Source organism: Haplochromis burtoni, unplaced genomic scaffold (genome assembly GCF_018398535.1).
Source record: "Haplochromis burtoni strain Fernald_Lab_line unplaced genomic scaffold, NCSU_Asbu1 Contig_81, whole genome shotgun sequence".
Lineage (NCBI taxonomy): Eukaryota > Metazoa > Chordata > Actinopteri > Cichliformes > Cichlidae > Haplochromis > Haplochromis burtoni.
In genome coordinates, this window is record NW_024582442.1 from 1,120,240 (window position 1) to 1,140,949 (window position 20,710).

At 40.2% G+C, this 20,710-nt stretch overlaps 3 protein-coding genes across 5 annotated transcripts in view; 1 reads left to right on the forward strand and 2 right to left on the reverse strand.

Moving 5' to 3' along the window:
- LOC102313046 (hydroxyacylglutathione hydrolase-like protein) overlaps window positions 1–6,706 on the reverse strand; it is a 13,908-nt gene extending 7,202 nt beyond the window's left edge. Inside the window, exons 1-8 of the mRNA XM_005925423.3 lie at window positions 6,556–6,706; window positions 6,179–6,320; window positions 5,333–5,397; window positions 5,123–5,240; window positions 4,886–4,994; window positions 4,514–4,617; window positions 4,136–4,237; window positions 3,741–3,820 (exon numbers count right to left, since the gene is read on the reverse strand). Of these exons, the coding sequence (XP_005925485.1) occupies window positions 3,741–3,820; window positions 4,136–4,237; window positions 4,514–4,617; window positions 4,886–4,994; window positions 5,123–5,240; window positions 5,333–5,397; window positions 6,179–6,283 (683 nt within the window). The 5' untranslated portion in view covers window positions 6,284–6,320; window positions 6,556–6,706. The remainder of the gene's footprint in view (window positions 1–3,740; window positions 3,821–4,135; window positions 4,238–4,513; window positions 4,618–4,885; window positions 4,995–5,122; window positions 5,241–5,332; window positions 5,398–6,178; window positions 6,321–6,555) is intronic.
- Window positions 6,707–8,117: 1,411 nt separating this feature from the next.
- LOC102313351 (hydroxyacylglutathione hydrolase, mitochondrial) lies at window positions 8,118–15,342 on the reverse strand. Of its 3 annotated transcripts, none has more exons than XM_005925424.2 (9): window positions 15,176–15,342; window positions 14,538–14,722; window positions 11,990–12,054; window positions 11,001–11,118; window positions 10,819–10,927; window positions 10,607–10,710; window positions 10,369–10,470; window positions 10,199–10,278; window positions 8,118–9,041 (listed from the first exon to the last, which is right to left on the reverse strand). In XM_005925424.2, exons 1-9 carry the CDS (start codon window positions 15,240–15,242, stop codon window positions 8,942–8,944), a joined length of 930 nt encoding a protein of 309 aa, XP_005925486.1. In that variant the 5' UTR covers window positions 15,243–15,342; the 3' UTR covers window positions 8,118–8,941. The 3 variants fall into 3 exon arrangements, with proteins under 3 accessions (XP_005925486.1, XP_005925488.1, XP_005925487.1); XM_005925426.3 differs by lacking the exon at window positions 15,176–15,342 and adding an exon at window positions 15,100–15,118; XM_005925425.3 differs by lacking the exon at window positions 15,176–15,342 and adding an exon at window positions 14,878–15,027.
- A 114-nt stretch (window positions 15,343–15,456) lies between these two features.
- On the forward strand, window positions 15,457–18,623 carry fahd1 (fumarylacetoacetate hydrolase domain containing 1). Its single transcript, XM_042222214.1, has 2 exons — window positions 15,457–16,385; window positions 18,311–18,623. The coding sequence occupies exon 1, from the start codon at window positions 15,671–15,673 to the stop codon at window positions 16,331–16,333; it is 663 nt and encodes a 220-aa protein (XP_042078148.1). The 5' UTR covers window positions 15,457–15,670; the 3' UTR covers window positions 16,334–16,385; window positions 18,311–18,623.
- The last annotated feature ends 2,087 nt before the right edge of the window (window positions 18,624–20,710 follow it).

The following is a 20,710-nucleotide window of genomic DNA, read 5'->3' on the forward strand; positions in this document are numbered from 1 at the left end:
AGAAGAAGAAGAAAGAGAGGAAACTGGACAAGTGGAAGACAAAAGAAGAAGTGGCACGCCTAAAAAAAAAAAAAAAAAAAATATATATATAATTATATATATATATATATATATATATATATATATATATATATATATATATATATTAGGGGTGCAACATACACAAAATTCACGGTTCGTTCGATACTTTGGTGTCACGGTTCGATATTTTTTCGATACAAAAAAAATGTTCATGCCTTTTTAATTTGTCATTAAGTACAGTTTTTAAATTTAATGTTGCTGAAACAAAAGTAATTAAAAAAATAAATATATCTCAGGGCTCTCAAAATTTCAAAATCCCTGGTAGCCCTTCGGGCAGGGACTCTTCAGTTTTTGGTAGCCCAAAATAAATTTAAGTAGCCCGAATAAAAAAGAGAGCAATTTTTTGATTGATGTTTTGTTTCCTGTTTTGTTTCCTTTACAATATTATACATTAAAGTATAATATTGTAAAGGAAACAAAACATTAATCAAAAAATTGTTGAAAAACAAATTACAACATTGTATAAAAATTACAATCATCAACTCAAATACTTGGTTCTAATTGAACAGAAATTTCTATGAACTTGTAAGAACTGTGTAGGACATGAATCAGTCTGTGTCAGATCCTGAATTTGAAATTTCCACTGAAGTCACGGGTAAGAGACAAGTGGAACCAAGATCTAGGCCATTTGCTTTTTGAAGTTTGCAAAGACTGCTAAATTTTGCCAGTGGTAGTTCACTCTTTGCAACATAGTACGCTGTTCTAAACAGATTTTTCAGGTTTATTTTTAGTATGTTATTTGCAATTGGTGTTTGTTCTGGGAAAGATATTGCAGACTGAGCAATAATGCATTTCTTGCATTTCTCATGGGTTCTAATGGGGGCCTTTCTTAAAATGACTGGTCCCAGTAACAAAGGCGCTTGTCGACTCAGAAATCGAGAGAAAACCAACAACACACCCGGCAGAACATTATGTTATTTACACGGGTGCACATAAGTGGTCCGCATGTGCGCATTCGCTGTCAAAATAAAAGACGCGCACCAGATAAGAAGTTGCAACGCGCGTTTGCGTCCATATAAAAAGCACTGTTTTTGTCCGCTAGAGTGGGATTTTCACGGCACATTCCGCACCACATCTCTGTGCGTTCATCATTTGTTTGAAGCCAGCTCACCTCCTGCAACCACTTTTCCGAGAATACGTGCTTCTTTTGTGGTTCGGACTCCTTCTGACATTTCTTTGGAGGTGAGGAACACCAAAGTAATTGCTTTGTAACAGCGAATGCGCACCTGCGGACCACTTATGTGCAGCCCTGGTTATTTAGCTCGTCATATTGCAGCCACAGAAATTCTTTTGTCCATGAAACCATAAAGCTGCACTTTCTTTTTGCCTTATAGTCTGATTTGTCATAACTTTTCCGTTTTGTGGTAAGCTTTTCTTTGGCTGTCACTTCTTCACCCTGACCTGTCTTATTTGGCTCAGCAGAACTAAAATATATATCCTGCTGCTTTTACACACACACACACACACACACACACACACACACACACACACACACACACACACACACACACACACACACACACACACACACAGACTCAGCGATTCTCTGCGCGATCAACCTCTCATATGTTTAAGCTTGCTGCGGGAGATTTCACTTGTCATGTTTGCATAGTAAGCTAACGATTGATAAGACGATGTCAGAGGAATTGGTGCGCAAATTATCATCACTCACAGATCAGTGCTGTCGCTCTCTATACACAGTTCGCGCGATTGCAAAGTGAAAGCAAAAAACAAGCGCAAATTCAAACGCGATTTCAATATGTCACATATTGACAGTGGCTCACCGATGCCAATGACATAATTACCCAGCTACATTTCCGAAAGAATGCAAAAGCATTGACATATATTCGCAAAATCGCTAGCCCCGACGTCCCGGGCTAGCGATTTTGCAAGCCCTGTATCTGATTGAGGAATCACTCATCTTTGGAAAAGAGAGTTTATTACAGAGAAATGGCTCTTTCCAAAATAAAAGCTATACTATACGCTTCTTCTGGGCTATATTCTCAGCAGCATATTGTAGCGGGTCAGGGCTGTTCGGGGTTCTGTTTGTACAGTTATGTTTTGTTTATGTTGCCATAGTGACGGGTGACGCCCTCTCGCTGCGACGGTGTGTCCTTCCGGGGTCAGAGGGCGCCCTGTGTGTTGTTGTTGTTGTTGCTGTGCGGTTGCCGCGCTGAGCAGTTAGCTAGCGGCAGTGTTCTTCTGCAGATGTCAATAAACGGCTGTGCTCCCTGGCTAGCTCACGGGAAGCAAGACCAAACGACACCTCCGTCTCCTCGTTGTCTGAGCTCGCCACATTGGTGTCAGAAGTGGGATGATGGTGGCACCCCATGTTCTGACCCGAGTGACTTTTCCCCCGCCGGTCGTGACCGGCCGGTGCGCCAAAAGAAGGCACCTGGACATTTGCAGGACTTTGTGTGGGGTAATGGGGTCGTCGGGGACGACTGACCCCTTAGGTGGGGGCTATGTAGCGGGTCAGGGCTGTTCGGGGTTCTGTTTGTACAGTTATGTTTTGTTTATGTTGCCATAGTGACGGGTGACGCCTTCTCGCTGCGACGGTGTGTCCTTCCGGGGTCAGAGGGCGCCCTGTGTGTTGTTGTTGCTGTGCGGTTGCCGCGCTGAGCAGTTAGCTAGCGGCAGTGTTCTTCTGCAGATGTCAATAAACGGCTGTGCTCCCTGGCTAGCTCACGGGAAGCAAGACCAAACGACACCTCCGTCTCCTCTATATATATATATATATATATATATATTTTGATAGCAGATGAACACCATCTGAAAGTCATGCCATTAACAAATAGGAAAATCTGTTCAGCCGCAGGAAGTGGAAGGGTGGCTGTTAAGAAGCAATTTTTAAGGACAGGGAGGCAAAGCTGAGGTATGCCAAATTACACAAGAACTGCACTGAAGATCAGTGCAATGTGGAAACGACACTGTCAATGCAGTAAAATCACATTTGGATAGAAAAACAAACAGTGAAACACTATTAGTCATGGACTGGCCTCCCCAGAGGCTGGACTGCAACATTTTTGAAGCAGTGTGGGATCATCTGGACAGAAAACAGAACAAAAAGCAGCCATGATCCAAAAAAAAGAGCTTTGAAGCTAATTCAAGAAGTCTGGAAGACTTTTCCTGAAGACTACTTAAAGAAATGATGAGAAAGCTTCTCTAAGAGAGTTCAGGCTGTATTAAAGAATAAAGGTGGTCATATTAAATATTAACTTTAAAGCTTCTTAGAATTATACAGAATATGTTTTTGTCTTATATACTTTTATTTCCATGTATATGTTTGTAGCTGTTTCAATGAATCCCTCCACCCATTTCCCATTTTCTGAGCAAAATATAAACAAAGATGAATCGTGACTAGAAAATGTATCTAATCTGTTTGTGAGGGGTAGCCAATCAGAGGAAAGTTAGTTACAGTAGTAGGAGGCAGTTCCAAGAGCCATTATAACATAAACAAGGGTTATTTTAAACTGTGAATGATGCAAAGCTGGTAAAGCATAGAGCTGGAAATGACCCAAAGGGTTTCCCACAAAGGGAGTTTTTGTTTCTGGAACAGGAAATAAAGGTTGCTTATAGTGACTAACTTGATTTTAAAGTAATTGTGTTTCACCTGACCCATCACTCTATATATGCCATACATAAACATCCAGACTCACGAGACACGAAGAAAAGGGTTGTATTCGAATTCTTCCATCAGTGTAGATGGCACTGTGGGTTTGTCATCATCATCTCTTGCCTGCAGAGACAGTAAACGCTTTAAAAAACCTGGTATAAACATATTTAAATGTATTTAAAGATTAAGGCTTGGACTATTCTCTGTGCAGCAAAAGCCTGTAATAGATTACTTATCTGTGCAACAGACCACCATTGTTGTCTAAGATATTTAAAAAAAAACAACAACAATGATCTAACTGAAATGCCTTTAACACACTGGAAATAGTTGTGGACCACCTACTATGTAATCTGTATATATTTGCATATCAGGAGACAGGCTAACACCAGAGAAAACTGCAAGCCTTATTCTTGTAGCAGCTTCCTGTATCATGCTCACCCTGGCCCAGCTCAGCATCTCCTTAACCTTTTCATTTTCTGGCTCCACCAGCATGGCAAACTTCAAGTTCTTTATGGTGTACTCGTGCCCACAAAACACCTTCTAAAAGACGAACAAAGTCTCATTTAAAGTAGGGATTAGCTCACAGCACAGCTTCAGTGTCTTTACTCATTCTGGGCTTTGTGCCATTTTTAAGACAGTTTGTACTATGAAGGGTGAAAAGAGAGCCAGTCCTGCCCTCAATTCACTGATTGTTGTGGAGTGATGATTCACTATAGTGATTTAGACTTATCTGAGGTCATGCTAGCTGTTGTTAACCCTGTAGAGGTCGTACACACACGCATACGCAAACAGTTAGCATTTCTTATTTCCACTAACCGTGTCTTGAGGTAGGGAACCAAGCACCTGGGTGAGGTTGTGGTACATCTGCTCTGCTGTACCCTCAAGGAACCGTCCACATCCACCAATAAACAACGTATCCCCTAGCAACCCAAAGAAAGGACAAGGGGATGTCACAGGAGGCAGTGGTCAGTTTTTGTCATCGCACACAACATGGACAACTTATAGTATTCATATCTCTAGCCACTCAGAAATCAGTTATTAAGATTATTTGCCTGAAGACACAACAGTTGCAACATGAACTGAGTCATTTTTTTGCCTTTACTGTACAGTCAGAAGCGGTATGGCGAAATCTACTAGTGTCTTGGATTTCAACCGGTGCACTGATTCTTTATGTGTACAGAAAAAGACCTGTGAACACAGCAGGGGCGTCAGTGCACTCATCCTCCCAAACAAAGTAGCACATGTGACCAGAGGTATGGCAGGGAGTAAACAGGCACCTCACATTGATGGAGCTAAACTGCAGATGAAGAAAAGGACAACGAGGCAAAAAAAAAATCAGAACTCAAAAAGACAACAGGTTTGTAAAATTTCAAAACGCAGCTAAACAGCATCTTCATCGAGCTCCTGTAAGCGCTTTGTGGACACCTTCAGTTCCTGCGCATTTGTCACTTTATCCGTCAGACCCCCGATTCGATCGTCTCCCCCGTACACCCTCAGGCCAGGGACCTCCTTCACCAGAGCCTCATTCCCACGAGCGTGGTCCCTAGTAAGCAGAGGCACCAAATTACTCCATTAGCCTCAATTTGACTGAGATGCTTTGCAGTGTTGTTACCTGACACGAAATGCTCCTCTTACCAGTGATGGTGTGTGGTGAGAACAGCTATCAAGGAGACGCCTTCTCGTTTCACTATTTCTAGCAGCTGTGGGGGGGAAAAAAAAAACATCCAGTCACTTTTAAAGCAAAACAGCCAAACAGTCCTCAGGTGCAGCTTCTTTGTCCTATGATTGTTTTAGCTTCAGAAAAGTGTAATAGTAGGAGAATGTAAAAAGTGCATTAAATGTTGAGGAAAGCAAACATTTATTGCAGCCCTAAAATTCTTCTTCTTTTGTTGGCTCATATTTAAACTGATCCACCTTCCCTTCTTTTGCCCCTTGCAGATTCACACCTGTCGCCCTCTCATTCACACACACATGTATTCTGTTTTGCTTCACTCTCACTACAAATCACAGTGTCTGCTGCAAACATGATAGTCCCCACAGAGACTCCTGCCTGACCGTCATCATAGCAAACACACCTCACCACCATCTCGCTGTCCTCATACAGGTCCTGCATCACCCTACTTCTCTGTCACTCCTCACTTCCTCATACTGACTTCCAGAGTGCGTCTCTTTGCACCCTATCATGCTTTCTCTGGAGACAGTGCAATTCCTTTTGACCTCTGTATACCTCGACCTCTCCATAAACACTCTCAAAGCAAGTATGGTATCTGTAGTGCACTTTCTCTACAGTATCTATGAATATTGCTTATTGCTTTTTAAAATTTCCTTATTTTTAACAAACCAGTCTTCGATTTTTCACTGAATCGTTTTTTAAACTGTTTCCTTGTTTTGTTAGATACATAGATGATCAACAAAATAAGTTTAAGTCTTTTCTGAAGTATGACGCCATTTTTAAATCACAGGCACAACAATGTCTCTCACCCGGTGTGGCACAGCCGGGTCCACAGCTATCGCCTGTTTGCTCTGCTCCTCTATCACCAGGTACATGTAGTTGTCTTCCAGGATGGAGATCACCTTTACCTTCATGGTACCCGCACACGCATGCGCACCACAGTGAGCGACGCTTCAAGAAGAGGTTTGATTAGTCAACGTATGAATCATTTACTTGAACGCACCTGTCTTCTGCATGAGATGTTAAATACTTCGTCAAGCATAAACAGATAGTCGATATAAGCATGCTGGCCGGTGTAAGCTGCGCCAGCCCGTAAACTACAGTGTCATGTAGCCGAGTACTTCCTGATGATGTCACATGACTCTAAAATCTAAAAATAGTTTTAAAGAAATCAGAGAAGAGCTACCTCTCTTTAAGTGTATCCGATCAGGTCGTTTATTGCAGCTGGACTGTGCCCATCCTCTTCAAATTATTAACTCACATTTCTGTCAGACGAAGAAGTTATCGCGACATCGTGTAATCAAAGGGTCAAAACTAAGACCTTTTAATCGAGCTGGAAACAGTCAAACGCCTTTAAATTTGTTACAAATATATACGTGTGTGTGCGTGTGTGTGTCGTAGGGGCTTATTTATCAATGTGTTTTTTCTTGATTCATGCTTCTCTGCCCCTGGAAATGTACAAGCCTTGGTTAAAAATAAAAACCAGTTAAATTATTAACATCTAAAATTTCAAATAAATATTCACATTTTTACATTGTTAAAGACTATAATTATTTTATAATAGTAATTAACTATTAGTAAAGCATGAATAGGCATTTTCAGACATTATCTGACACCTTTTAGGATGGCTAATCATTATTTTGCAAAGAGTTTTTATATAGAAGCAAACATGAATGTGGTGCATTTATATAGTTCAAATTACTAAACAATGGATAAAGTATGGCTTTTTAATAGTCAATCCAGCCTCTAGGGGCATAATATCAGCCTTGTACAATTCAATTTCCAATTTAAAATGTTCTTCAGTAGCTGCCATCAAATCTAAATGGGAACAGCACCTTAACTCTCATTTGACAAAAGAACTGTGGGACTCTATCCTTGGCCAAGTTCACAATATATCAATGTGTGCTCGACACACACTCATTCAATTTAAGATTGAATTTAAGGGCTAAGTTGGTGCCAGAGGCAGACCCAACCTGTAGAAGGTGTGGGGGTGCCCCTGGTAGATTACTTCATATGCACTGGTCCTGTCCTTCGTTGGCCAACTTTTGGACCTCTGCTTTCTATATAATGTCTGAAGTCATGCAGCATCAAATTAAACCAGAGTCACTCTGTGCTGTTTGGTGCGGGCCAGAACCTGAAGGTGCCCAACTCCAGACACAGAACATTAAACTTTTCATTACTGCTGGCCAGATGAGCTATTTTACTTAAGTGGAAAGACTCTTCTCCCCCCCTCGTATGTGCAATGGGTAAAAGATATGTCCTGTATGGATTTAGAAAAAAATAGATATACAGTTTGTGGGTGAAAAAACACATTTTATAAACTGTGGTTCCCTTTTCCGGACTTCTTTGAAAGGCCCACAACTATTGTTTCTGAGTAACCCACAGATTAAGTATGGCTACATATCCATAATGTGCTTACACATTTGTTTTTTTCCTCTCAATTGCATTATTAGGACTGTGTGCACACAGTCCTAATAATAATAATAATGTGTCCACATCAATCACCTACTAAATGAAACAAAATAATAATTATTTTTAAAAAATGCTACCGGACCTGCTTCTTAATACTTTCATCATATTAAGACATGAGAGAAGCTTAATTCCATGGTTTGCTAATAGACAAGATTTAGCAATTATAACCCAAAGCATCTCCCAAAATGTAACTGGAAAAGTTAGATAACACCGATGAAAGCGTTCGCCAAAGGAAAACTTCTACTACTGTAATAATCCAATAATATGAGATGTATATGAGAATATAACAGTTTTAATGGCCTTATTCTGCATCAGGAATATATTTTGCTTATGACACAATTTATTGACACAAACCTTTGTGTGAACCTACTGAAACAAATGTGCTTTATTGCTTTTTCCAAATTGTTTCATGCAATAGTCCTTGAAAGATTTTACTTTACGAGCAAAATATGATTTGGGGTTTCTAACAATGCTGACACAAGAGGTAGACAAGGCTGAGCTCACAGATCGCTTTGATTACTTATATGTAAAGGCAGCTATGCTGTATTTTGCACATAAACAACCAAACTAGCATCTTTTAAGCAAGCGTGAAAATAAATGACATGAAGAAACATTGATACAAATCTTTGTAGGCGAAGAAATGATTACCTATTATTAAACCAACTCACAGAAAGTGTCCACATACGCCAACATTTGTTACTCATGTGGTCCTCGTCTTGTTAAATGTTTAAACGCTGAGTGAAACAGTAGTTTGAACATCAATATATTAAAGCATAAGACTAAATAACTTTTCTGATACATTTACAGAATAACTACATTTTTCTCATTTTAAAACATTCAAATAATGGCCATTTATTCCTTAAAACTGCCAACCCAAAAAACTCAAATATATCTAAAAGAATGACTTATTTATAGATTTATAGTCTAATATGTTATGCTGAACACTGTGATAGAAAAAAAATGGACCTTGAGTTAAAGTCAATGCAATGGATGTGCTGTTTTTCCAGTCGGTTTACAGATTAGTTGCAGGTATTTCTTTGAGTATATAATTGACAGCTTGCAGTGTTGTAATCAGTTGAAATGCCAACTCTGGTGCACTTTCACTCCTTGGGCACTCGGAAATTATCTTTTTCCTTCCGAAGACTTCTCATGGTCTCGATAGGGTCTGTCTGCTTCACATGCTCTTGAACGGACGGCTCTCTAAATTACACATTGGGGGGGGGAAACAAATGTAGTCAGGCAGCACTCTCACTGTAGGTACCTCAAAACAAATTATAATCATCTGTAATTACTACTACAGTGATGTGAAAAAGAGAAATTTCACAGGGCCCTGTACTAAGTAAGTGCACCCCAGGTTCAGTAGCTTGTAGACCAGCTCTAGCAGCAATAAGTAATGACTTCCTGTATGACTCACAGTCTCTCACATCATTGCAGAGGAATTTCGACATACTCTCCTCTACATGACGTTGCTTCAGTTCATTGATAGTTGTGGGCATTTGTTTTTGCACAGCACTCTTAAGGTCCCACCACAGCATTTTAATCAGGATTAAGGTCTGGACTTTGTCTGCGCCACTGCAACACCTCCACTCTTTTTGGTTTCAGCAATGCTGGTATAGATTTGCTTCTGTGCGTCATCCTGTTGATGATCCAATTTGGGCCAAGGTTTAAGTTCCGGACAGATAACCTCACATTTGATTCTAAAATTCTTTTGGACAACATGTCCAAGGTCGTGTGGATCAAAACAAGCCCAAATCATCACCCCAATAACACCTCAAATATGCTGTGTTAGCGCTGTACATTATGGCCAAACATCTCCACTCCTGTGTCGTCTGTCCAAAGGCAATTGTGGTTTGATCCAACTTTACAAAGTTTAAGTCATGCTGCCATGTTCTTTGTAGAGAGAAGAGGCTTTCTCCTGTCAACCCTTCCAAACCAGCCCTACTTGTTCAGCATTTTTCTAATTGTAATGTCACAAACTTTTACATTTAACATACTAAATTATGCCTGTCAAGTTTAAGATGGAGCTCTCTTTTTTTCACTTTCTCTGAGCATTACAGTCTGACTGTTAGATGATTGTGCCGGGACATCTACTCCTGGGAAGACTTGTATTACCTTAGTTATATTAACAGACCCCTAAATGCACCAGACCAGCAAACTGCCCAAATGTCAGCTTTTCTACAAGTCCACACTCGCTGATCATCAGTTAATTAAGTCCAATTCATTAGCAGCATCTGGCTACTGCTTATTCTCTAAATTCCTATAGAAGTAGTATTGCTGTACTTAGTTTTTTACAAGACTACATTAAGTCCTGTGAAAACTCTTTTTCACAAGGCTGTTTTTAATGAAGTTATACATACTTTACTCTCATAAAGGGGTTAAATGTGAATTCATCTGCCAGAGTGGACGGAATAGTTGGTTCTCCGTTGCTGCACTTCTCCTACAGACAGATAAATACACAAAAATTGCAAAGTTGTTTTAATTAATTAAGGATAACTGATTTGAAGTGGTTACTGTATGAATCACGTACCTTTGCCCAGGCCAACTTCTTCTGAATTACTTCATTGTGCGGTTCCACATGACGTGCAAATTTCAGATTGTTGACGGTGTACTCATGACCACAATAGACACGCTTAAACACAAACACGCTAAAGTTAGTCACACACCTTAAACATACAGCAAAGTTAACTCATCAACTACTGAAGAATTTAAGTCTTTCCTTTTCCATCCTAAAAATCTGTAAAATTAACGCCTATGTTTGCAGTTACCGTTTCAGGAGGAAGGCGCCCCAGAATTTCTATCAAGGCTTTGTGCATCTGCTCTGCTGTACCCTCAAAAAATTTCCCACAGCCAGCCACAAACAGAGTATCCCCTACATGGGAAAAACAGGAGTTCTTAGGGCCTTTAAGTTCACACAAAACATGTCTTTATTTACACTCGCAGTTTATCTCATATAAATGTTTAACTTAAGTAACCACACCTGTAAAGACAGCTGGTGGTTCAGTGCTGTTTTCTTTGGTCACGTAGTAACAAATGTGACCAGTCGTGTGACAAGGAGTAGAAAGGCATTTAACATGGAGTGAGCCAACCTGAGGAGAGAAAAACATAAGTTCATTTGAAGCTTATAGTTGGACCACAGAGCAGAGAGTTTGCTCGTCTCACTTTGAAAGTGTTGGAATGAGAAACTTTCTTTGTAATGGCATCAACTCTGTCATCCCCTCCATAGACCTTCAGACCTGGCATTAGTTTCAACATCTTCTCATTTCCACCGGCATGATCCCTAAAACAGAAAATTAGTGTGTTGGTATTACTCTTTTGTCCAATACAGGTTTAGCAGGTTCTTAGCATAAGAAGCCAAAGCAAATGTTTATTTATAAAGCGTGCATTTAGTGGGCAGTAGCGTTTAATACCAGTAAATGGTATTCACAGCAAAACAATCAAGACAATTTGCCGATTTCTGGGAAACATAATGACAGGAAATGGGCAGGGTGATGACGTCTTAAGTAGTAGGAGCATCTTCTGACTTGATGTTTTGGGATCATGTTTGCACAGCAACACCTTTTAGGCCATCATTCCTTCTCTTGCAGGCTATTTGCACCATTACTATAGTAATGCTAGTATAATGATGCAGGTAGTTTGTGGTCTGTGTTGTCAGCCAGCATCAAGCTAAACACAATGTCTGCCACAAGCTTTTCCTAGAAGCACTTTGTTAGACTGGAGAATGCTGCTGCTAAATGCAGCATGTGACCAGGTAGTAAGATGTACATCAGCATGAGAAAATTAAAAGAAAGAAAATCAAAGCAAACAAAATCACTTGACTCCTACTGCAGCCCTGCGTGAGAAACTGGTGGAGAAATATTCAAGCATTCCTTGTCCTAAAAAAGACTTTACAAATTTTGAGTGAGTACCGTACAGTACAGTAGGTAGGTTACTTTGCAGTCACAGCCTTCCATGATCAGAGTGGACCTAATACTTTGTTCACACAGCACGCTGGATATGAACGTGGTTATATTAATGGTAATGGTGATGAATATAAAATGTATCTTTTGCCTTAACAGGTACAATAAGTATTTTTTTAGCTTACTTATTATGGACAAATAATCTTGGAAAAAAAAAAATTCATCAATGTTATAAAATAAGCAGCAGCTTACCAGTGGTGATGGGTGGTTAGAACTGTGGTGAGTTTTACACCATGCTTTCGGACAGCTTCAACAACCTGTTCAAAGCACACACACAAAAAAAAAAATGCTGAGTGGAGCCATGCCAATATAACTACTTAATTTATCAATAAGTATCCAACAACAATTAGTTATTAAAGGTCTTAATGAAGAATAGGAGAGAAAAAGGTGTTTGTTACAGCTTTTTCTATGGAGAATTCACAGATTTGGGCCCTACTACTAATTTATTAGGGCCAGTCAGGGTTCTTGGATTTTGGACTTGCTGAAAACTTGCTGAAAACATCAAATTGGTATTTCTTACTCACACGCTAGTTTTAAATGTAGCAATGACCAAATACTTGATATTTTCTAATATTATAAATACCTTTGACTTGATAGTAGACTTTCAAACTACGCAGATTCTGTATATAGTTGAAAGGAGATTGGTCTTCTTCCAAACTAAGGACTACTGCGTAGTTGGAAAGTCGTGTCTGTCCTTCACTACATATCATTATAATGCCCAAACAAAGGTCGGGCAGATAAAAATGCACATCATATCAAATTTCATTCTCAGTATTCTCTGAATAAAAAGATTGGATGCATTTTCCTGCAACAGTTACAGTATTCTATCCAGTACATACTTAACCTCACATACACACTAACCTCAAACTGATATAAGGTACTCTGCACCTTTCTGCAAACTGTCCTGAAAGTAGGCACCTCCCATACAAAAATAATGAAATAAAAATAGTAAAATAAATAAATACATAAATAAGAAGAAATCTATCACGCTTGGATAGAATTACGTAGTGTTTTCAGTAGTCTAGGGTTATGTTTTGACCTACACCCAACAACAACAACAACAATAATAATAATAATAATAATAATAATAATAATAATAATAATAACAACAACAATAATATATTTTTCTTAAGTCCACAATATCACCAGCAAAACGCAGAGTGGATTCTCTCAGAGTTATGATGCTGAACACTATATGTATTCTCATTGATGAATGACTATTTTAACCCTTATAAACTGTTCGCATTTCAAGCCTTCAGAATATGGTTGGGGTCAGTTTTGACCCATGCTAAGAATTGGTATAAATGTTTATACAACATTTTGAACTACAGATTACATAAATAGAATATGCATAAATAGCATATCTAAGAAAATTGGATGATTAATGCTTAATTAATGTTTCAGAGACCAGATAGTGTATTTTTGAGATTTACAAGATTCATTTTTAGTGAAAAAAAAAAAATCTAATACTTGAAAGCAGGAGAGAAATTATGATTTAATTATATTCTACTCAAAGTGAAAATGTTAATGACCTCAACTTTTGGGATTTATTATATAACAATGCAAAACTATTACAACTGTTAAACACTGCCCCTTGATATGTCACAAAAAAAACTGCTTGTAACTGCAGCCTATAACAAAATCTATAATAATTCAATAACTTGTTCATTGCAAACTAATGTGTTTATTCAGGGCAGTGGTAGGACACCTTGCATGTGTGGAACTTGCGCAAGTGTTTCCCACACTCACCTAAATGCCAGTTCAGGTATCTTTATAATCTTGCTGAAAGGCAACAATCCTAATACTTCTAACCATTGCACCATCATGCTGAGTCATTTCAAATCTCATGTCTGTGTCAAGGCACCATCCCTAAAGGCACTCACTGACATCTATGTAACCTCTCGTGCACTGTTTGGAGATCACTCCATCTCACAGACCAGCTGGTACCGGTCTCTGTGGGAACCTGGGCAAATATAGTGAGGACGCAGACAGTCTACGTGACAGTGTCAAGGTCCCCCTTGACGTCTGTCACGTCTGTCCAATAAAAAATAAAGAAGGAAAAAACCCACATAGGCATGACTTGCACACAAGATTCCCTAAAACCACTTTTTTTTTTAAATTTGACCCACACTGGTAGATCTAAAAATCACATTTCATCACAAACAGCCTCAGTTTACAAAAGATTGTAGCACCTGTACAACAGTATAAGATTTTGGATCATTTTAGGTATAGTCATAAAGTCAGCCAGAAACACAAAAACTAAACAAAAAAAGTGTCTAAACTATTTCACACACTTTCTCTCATTTAAATGAAGCAACTACTACAGTACTCTGTGTAGTAAATACTTAATTTAACTTGGTTATTCCTCACACACACACTAACCTCAGGTGAACTGGCAGCAGGTACAATTGCACCTTGAACAAACTGCAAACTGTCCTGTAACTAGACACTTCCTCAGATACCATATCATGTAATAATTATAATAATAATGATAATAGTAATAACAACAATAATAATAATAATAATAATACTTTCAGGCTCAAAATAAAAAAATAAATAAAAGACAAAACAAAAAGAAAACTATGTTGCTATCAAATATTTGTAAAAGGACACAATTTTGACTTGAATAGTGTGTAAAGGTTAACACAATCACTTGTAGGTAGACTTTCTGCATTGGTGTTAAAGTGTTGTCAACTGGTTTATATAACATTACTTGATATGATACAGTGACTGAACAGACCTTTATTGGCTCCACGGGGTCTACAACAGCTGCTTCTCTGGAGTCCACATCGATCAGTAGGTACATGTAGTTGTCAGACAGCGCAGGGAGCAGTTCAATCTTCATGTTTGCTTGCTCCACCAGATTAGATTTCCTGACCACACTGTGAAGGAGGGCGGCTGCCTGGGCCTTGACTTCCACCGGAGCTTCATGAGGGGATAAAAGTCAATATTTAACACCGAGCCACATCAGACAGAAATCGGGACAGTTTAACTTCTAGTCCCCTGTACCTCTGTAATATATTCACATACTCCTTGCCTTACATTCGTTTAATGCCACAAACGCGAGAAACTTAACACACCTCACCGCCCCGCTGGACAAGTGAACGCCACACGTTAACACGCTTCGGTGTTGGATTTTTTGTGGGCACGCTAATTAATTACACCGATATGACTGTCATAGAGGAGGTTATATAAGAGGAAACGGGTATGAGCTCAGACAGGCCGGCTGTGCTCATGTGACAGCTCCCCCCCCATCTTAAGACGACAAAACATAAACAAACGAACAAACGCCATCTACCCACCTAACGGCAGCGAAGCAAGCGAAAACTACGCTAAACCTTCGCGGGCTGAAAATGAGAGAAAACCGTGTGGACGTACCGAATTTTAAGGCTGTCGCAGCTCCTAATAGAGTGCAGGCACTCCCTACTAGTGACTTGAATAACATAACAACAGTAGCTAAAGTCTTATCACGTTTGTGCAAACCAGAAAAGTTGGGTTTTGGTTCAGTTCCGCCTACGCTCCCTTTGACCTTTGCCCTCCAAGGCTCCGCCAATCAAGTCTCGGGTAGATAGATCGGGAATGATCTATCTACGTATTTATTTACGTAAACAAGTTACACGTGACTGTCTAACTTGTTTACGTAATTCTGCACAAGAGTAGTTTAATAAAGTTAGTAAGTGGTGTTGTTTTACATTTTAGTCCCAGTAATTATCTCAAATAAGATAGCATTGATTCGACGTTTGTGCTCTGCGCATGTCCCTTCAGGCTTGCCGTAGGTTGATGTTCCGGAGCGGTCAAACGGTGTCGGTCAAAGTTTAGTTACACTCGTGCTGACTGCATCAAGGCAGCCGAAACCGCTCACGGTTCTCCACGATGACAGCACGGAATATTTCCCGGTTCTGGGAATGGGGGAGGAAGATCATTTGCGTTGGGAGAAACTATGCGGATCACGCCAAAGAGCTGAAAAACGCGATTCCTAAGGAGCCTGTCTTGTTCCTGAAGCCTCCTACTGCATATGTGAGAGAGGGCTCGCCTATCTTGGTGCCCCTTTACACCACTAATCTGCACCATGAAGTGGAGCTGGGGGTGGTGATCGGGAAAGGGGGCACGGCCATCCCGCAGTCCGCCGCTATGGAGCATGTTGCGGGTTATGCTCTGTGCTTGGACATGACAGCCCGAGACATCCAGGACGAGTGCAAGTCCAAAGGTCTGCCCTGGACCATGGCCAAGGCTTTCAACACCTCCTGTCCTGTCAGCGAGTTCATCCCCAAAGAGCGCATCCCTGACCCGGGGAAGGTCAGCCTGTGGCTGAAAGTAAATGATCAGCTTCGACAGAGCGGCTGCACCTCTCAGATGATCTTCTCCGTCCCATATCTCATCAGCTACATCAGCGACTTCATCACCTTGGAGGAAGGGGATCTCATCCTGACCGGGACCCCTAAAGGAGTCTCCGCCGTGCAGGAGCACGATGAGCTGCAGGCTGGGATCGAGGACATTGTTACGATGAGCTTTACAGTAGACAGACAAGACCATTAGCGGGAAAAGAGACTTAACTGAGGCAGATGAGATAAAGACTCGTGAAGAGAAGGTGCTTCAATCTTTTTTAAAATCTTTGCGCATCAGCAGATGGCAGTGCTGTGCCACCGAGACTGTATTTCTGATCAATTCTTGCTGCCTTGCCCAGCATTTTAGAACAGCCGAAGTACAACACAAAGTTTCGTGACACCGTTTGAGCAAAATCAGGACAACTATAATCTATTTTACTGTATTTTAGCCACAATATAAAAAACATATTCATCACACAGTGTCACTATGTCTTTCACCAGACTATGAAGTAATTTATAGTATTAAAATGAAAGGTGTAATGATGTAAAAAAAAAAAAAAACTAAACTAAAATGAGCATTAGATCATTATATTTTTGTAATTTATTATTATTTTTTATCATTTGCTGTAAAAAATAAAAGGATTGCAGAAACTTGAAAACAGCATCTTGTATTCTCCTTTTTGAGAAACTTCATATTTTTCAGAAAACAGTAAATAAGAAAACAGTAAATAACAGTAAATAAGAAATTTCATAATAAAAACAAGTCCTCCATTAAAAAAAATACTTGTCATTGGTAATGACAGTTCATATCAGTATTCATCTTTTTATAAATGCATTAAAGTTCAAATAGTATTATCAGCGCAGATGTGATCTATGTATAATCACATATATGTTTTTATGTTAATGTTGAAAAAGTGTCTCTTCGTAATCTTGTACACCAGATGTTTGAAACACACTCAAAATACTTAAAAACAATTACTTCAAAATGTTGATATAAAAGTTGATTTTTCCCCCCCACAATAATTAGTGGCATTGCTTTTGTTCCCAGTGGGTTATATAGTAAAATCTAAAATTACAATAATAACAGTAAGGTACAGGTAACGTTAAGAAAGCATTCCTTACATTATAGTGTAGATGTAAATTGTATGAAAGACCATGAGTTTTACAAAAAAACAAAAAACACGTATGGTTCATTTAAGTATTAAAGTTTTAATATATCTAAGGAATTATTACAATTTAGAGAAGCTTATGGGTTGAAAATGTTTGTTGTCCTCAGAAGAATTCAGTTTGAAAAAACCTGTTTGATTAGCACGGGATCAGTTCCATAGTGTAGCAGTTTACACATTTACCCAATGAGTGAAAAGTCCTTCTACAATCCCAGGAGAAGAGACAAATCCCTTTGGGGTTGCATCAGGAAAAGCATCCGGAGTTTAAAAAAAAAAAAAGTACATCTGCCAAATCAAACATGTGGAGCTACCCACTGTGGCGCCCCCTGTGAATAAGGGAGCAGCTGAAAGTAACATCAGATTTGTCACTGCGGGAGTTTGAAATACAGGTTTCACTACCCAGCTGTTCTTAATTTAGGAACATGGCTACACTTACCAGCCAGTTCAGTACATACTGTAGCTACCTGCTTTTGCCTTTAGAAGTGCTTTAATTCTTCACGGCACAGACTCAACAAGGTGCAGGAAACATCCTCAGAGATTTTGGCCCATATTGACATGTTAGCATCACACAGCTGCTGCAGATTTGTTGGCTGCACATCTATGATGAGGATCTCCTTTCTCACCACATCCTAAAGAGGCTCTATTGTACTGAGATCAGCTGACTGTGGAGGCCATTTGAGCATTTGAACTCACTGTCATGTCACACTGTTAGTACAAGACAGGATGAATCTGCTTTGGGTGTTCAGAGACGCTCTTTTGCATACCTTTATTGTAACAAGTGGTTATTTGATTTGCTGTTGCCTTCATTCTTCTCTGACCTCTGGCATTAACAAAGTAACAAGTTTTTACCCAGAGCACTGACGCTCACTGGATATTTTCTCTTTTTCGGGTCTTTCTCTGTAAACCGTAGAGATGGTTATGGGGGAAAATCCCAGTAGATCAGCAGTTTTTGAAATACTTTGGCAACCACGTCGCAGTCAAAGTCACTAAAAGTCACTTTTCTTCTCCATTTTCATGCTCAGTTTGAACTTCAGCAGCTTTCTTGTCCATGTCTACAACCCTAAACGCACCAAGGTGCTGTCACCATCAACTCAGAACAACATCTCTGGGCGGAAGCAACATCTCGGATCAGTTGGCTGCGGTTGTGAGGTCTCACAATCTGCTATGTGAGCAAAAAAGAGTGACAAGACCACAGAATCGACGGCTAATAACATCACGGAGAAACTCGCAGCTATTAACGGGAGATTGAGAGACCAGTGTCGGAGTGTTAAAAACAGCTTGAAATTCTCATGAGTTGTTTGCAAAAGAAAAATTACCATCATAATGCGGCTACCCCTTCGGCGCCAGCTGTGGGCTCAAGGCTGGAGCCGAACAACTGTTCCTTCCCATTCCCTACAAGGCCACCTGGGTTGGCTGGAAGATTGTTTACTTAGCCTGGCGGGGCGAAGGACACTGTCTCAGCTCAACTATGGACACGCACACACATACATATACTGATACTGATAAGCACTCACTGACGCATCACCCTCCCTATCCAACGCCACCTCCAACGCTTACCTCCCCCATGATGTGGACATCGGGTCAGCTGGAGGCGCAGTCGAAAGATTGCAGCGGTCCCAGATCAGATGTACACACTGGAACACTTTCCCATGTTGCTTGTCTGTGTTTATTGTGTTATGGTGTGTTGATACCTGTGCATTCCTGTATTATCCTTTTGTGTTACACATTTCAATGTTTTTTCCTCGCTACCTAGCCTGACCTGTCTCCCCAATGTGATGTTTGTATTGTATGTACGGTCGGCAAGGTCTGTCATCTCGGTTGTGGGCAAAAGACCTGCAACTGACAAATAAAGGCTATCTCATCTCATGTAATTGATTAGATATTTGCATTAACAAGCAGCCTAACAGGTATAACTAACAAAGCGTTTGTTAAACCGGGTGTATTTTGCTGCTTATTGAACCAGCCAAGATGTATTTCCTTCCGAATGTTTAATTGCGTCACACCTAAATACTGCATTTGATACTTTCTTTGATTTGCTTTAAACAATCTGAGACACATAAAAGAGGGCCTCCATTAACCCAAATTATCAGCTGTGGTGTTTCTGCACATCCAGTGTAATTTTGACTTCTAGGATGTCAACCTTCACCGTACCCTGATAGTTCTTAGACTTTTAAACTTCTCTTCCAGGTTCAGAGACAATTCTCCCACAGGCTTCTCTGTTTTCAGGATCAATCAGAGCCTCCATCAGCCTGTCCCAGGCCAATCTGCCGTAACCTGAGTCTACATACATCATCTTCCTACACCTGTAGGGCATGTTGTCTGCAACACTCTTAGTGCCAAGCCCTGGCCTGCAGGGAACTCTGGGGTTATGTATGTCTGTCATTAGAACAGTTATGACAGATTCAATTAGATTCAGGAGCTGGGAAATGTTTCCATGGCCCATTTTTTTCCTCATCACAGGGTTAGTATGCTATGTGCTCACAGGTGTCGTCTTTTATGAGGTATGAATCATACTATTCATTGTCCCCGTGTGACTGCAGGTATTAAAGCCTCACAGGTTTTTAACAACGGCTTCAAAGCTGGAGCTCAGCTCTGGTTTAACATTCAGCACATAAACCAGCACCATGTCAACGAGCCCGAGAAGGTATTTTTGACGCTTTGAGCAGGGATTACTTGAGGACCACAGTCTTTCGGTTCAGCAACAATAACGGTGACATCACTCATGATGTCAGCCCAGGTGGTAACTGAGTCTTATAAACAGAGTCGATCAGAGTACATTGTCAGAGAGCTGCTGGTGTGCATTTAGTATCTGAGAATTGTTATGTGGTCGTGTGGTGATTAGCACTACAGGCTGAGGCTACTGGCCTGCTCGGATTTTCTGTGTGGAGTTTGCATGTTCTCCCTGTGCCTGTGTGGGTTTTTCCCAGATACTCCAGCTTCCTCCGGGAGTCCAAAGATGTGCACATTAGGTCAAGTGATGGTTCAAATTGGCAATAGGTGTGACTGTGAATGGCTGTCTCTCTGTGATAGCCCTGTGATAGGTTAGTGACCTGTGCAGGTGTACCCTGCCTCTCGCCCTATGACAGCTGGGATAGGCTCCAGCCCAAACATGACCCTGAAATGGGTAAAAAAAAAAATGGATTGACAGAAATGTTATGCACAGTCCCTTGAATGGTAACAGTGAACGTCATAGACAGAGCAAACTGTCCTCAGCCTGTGGATTTAACACATTTTGTAACTTCATGTAATCCCAGACTGACTCAATGTTGATGAGTTTAGGGCTTTTGTAGAATTTGGGACCAGCGATGTGCTATGTATAAAAATCTAAACGCGGAAAGTGGCAACATTTATGAACACTTCCTCATCTACAGATTATCACAATGCAAGAATAAACAACCACATATTGTGTCTGAAGACAGAGG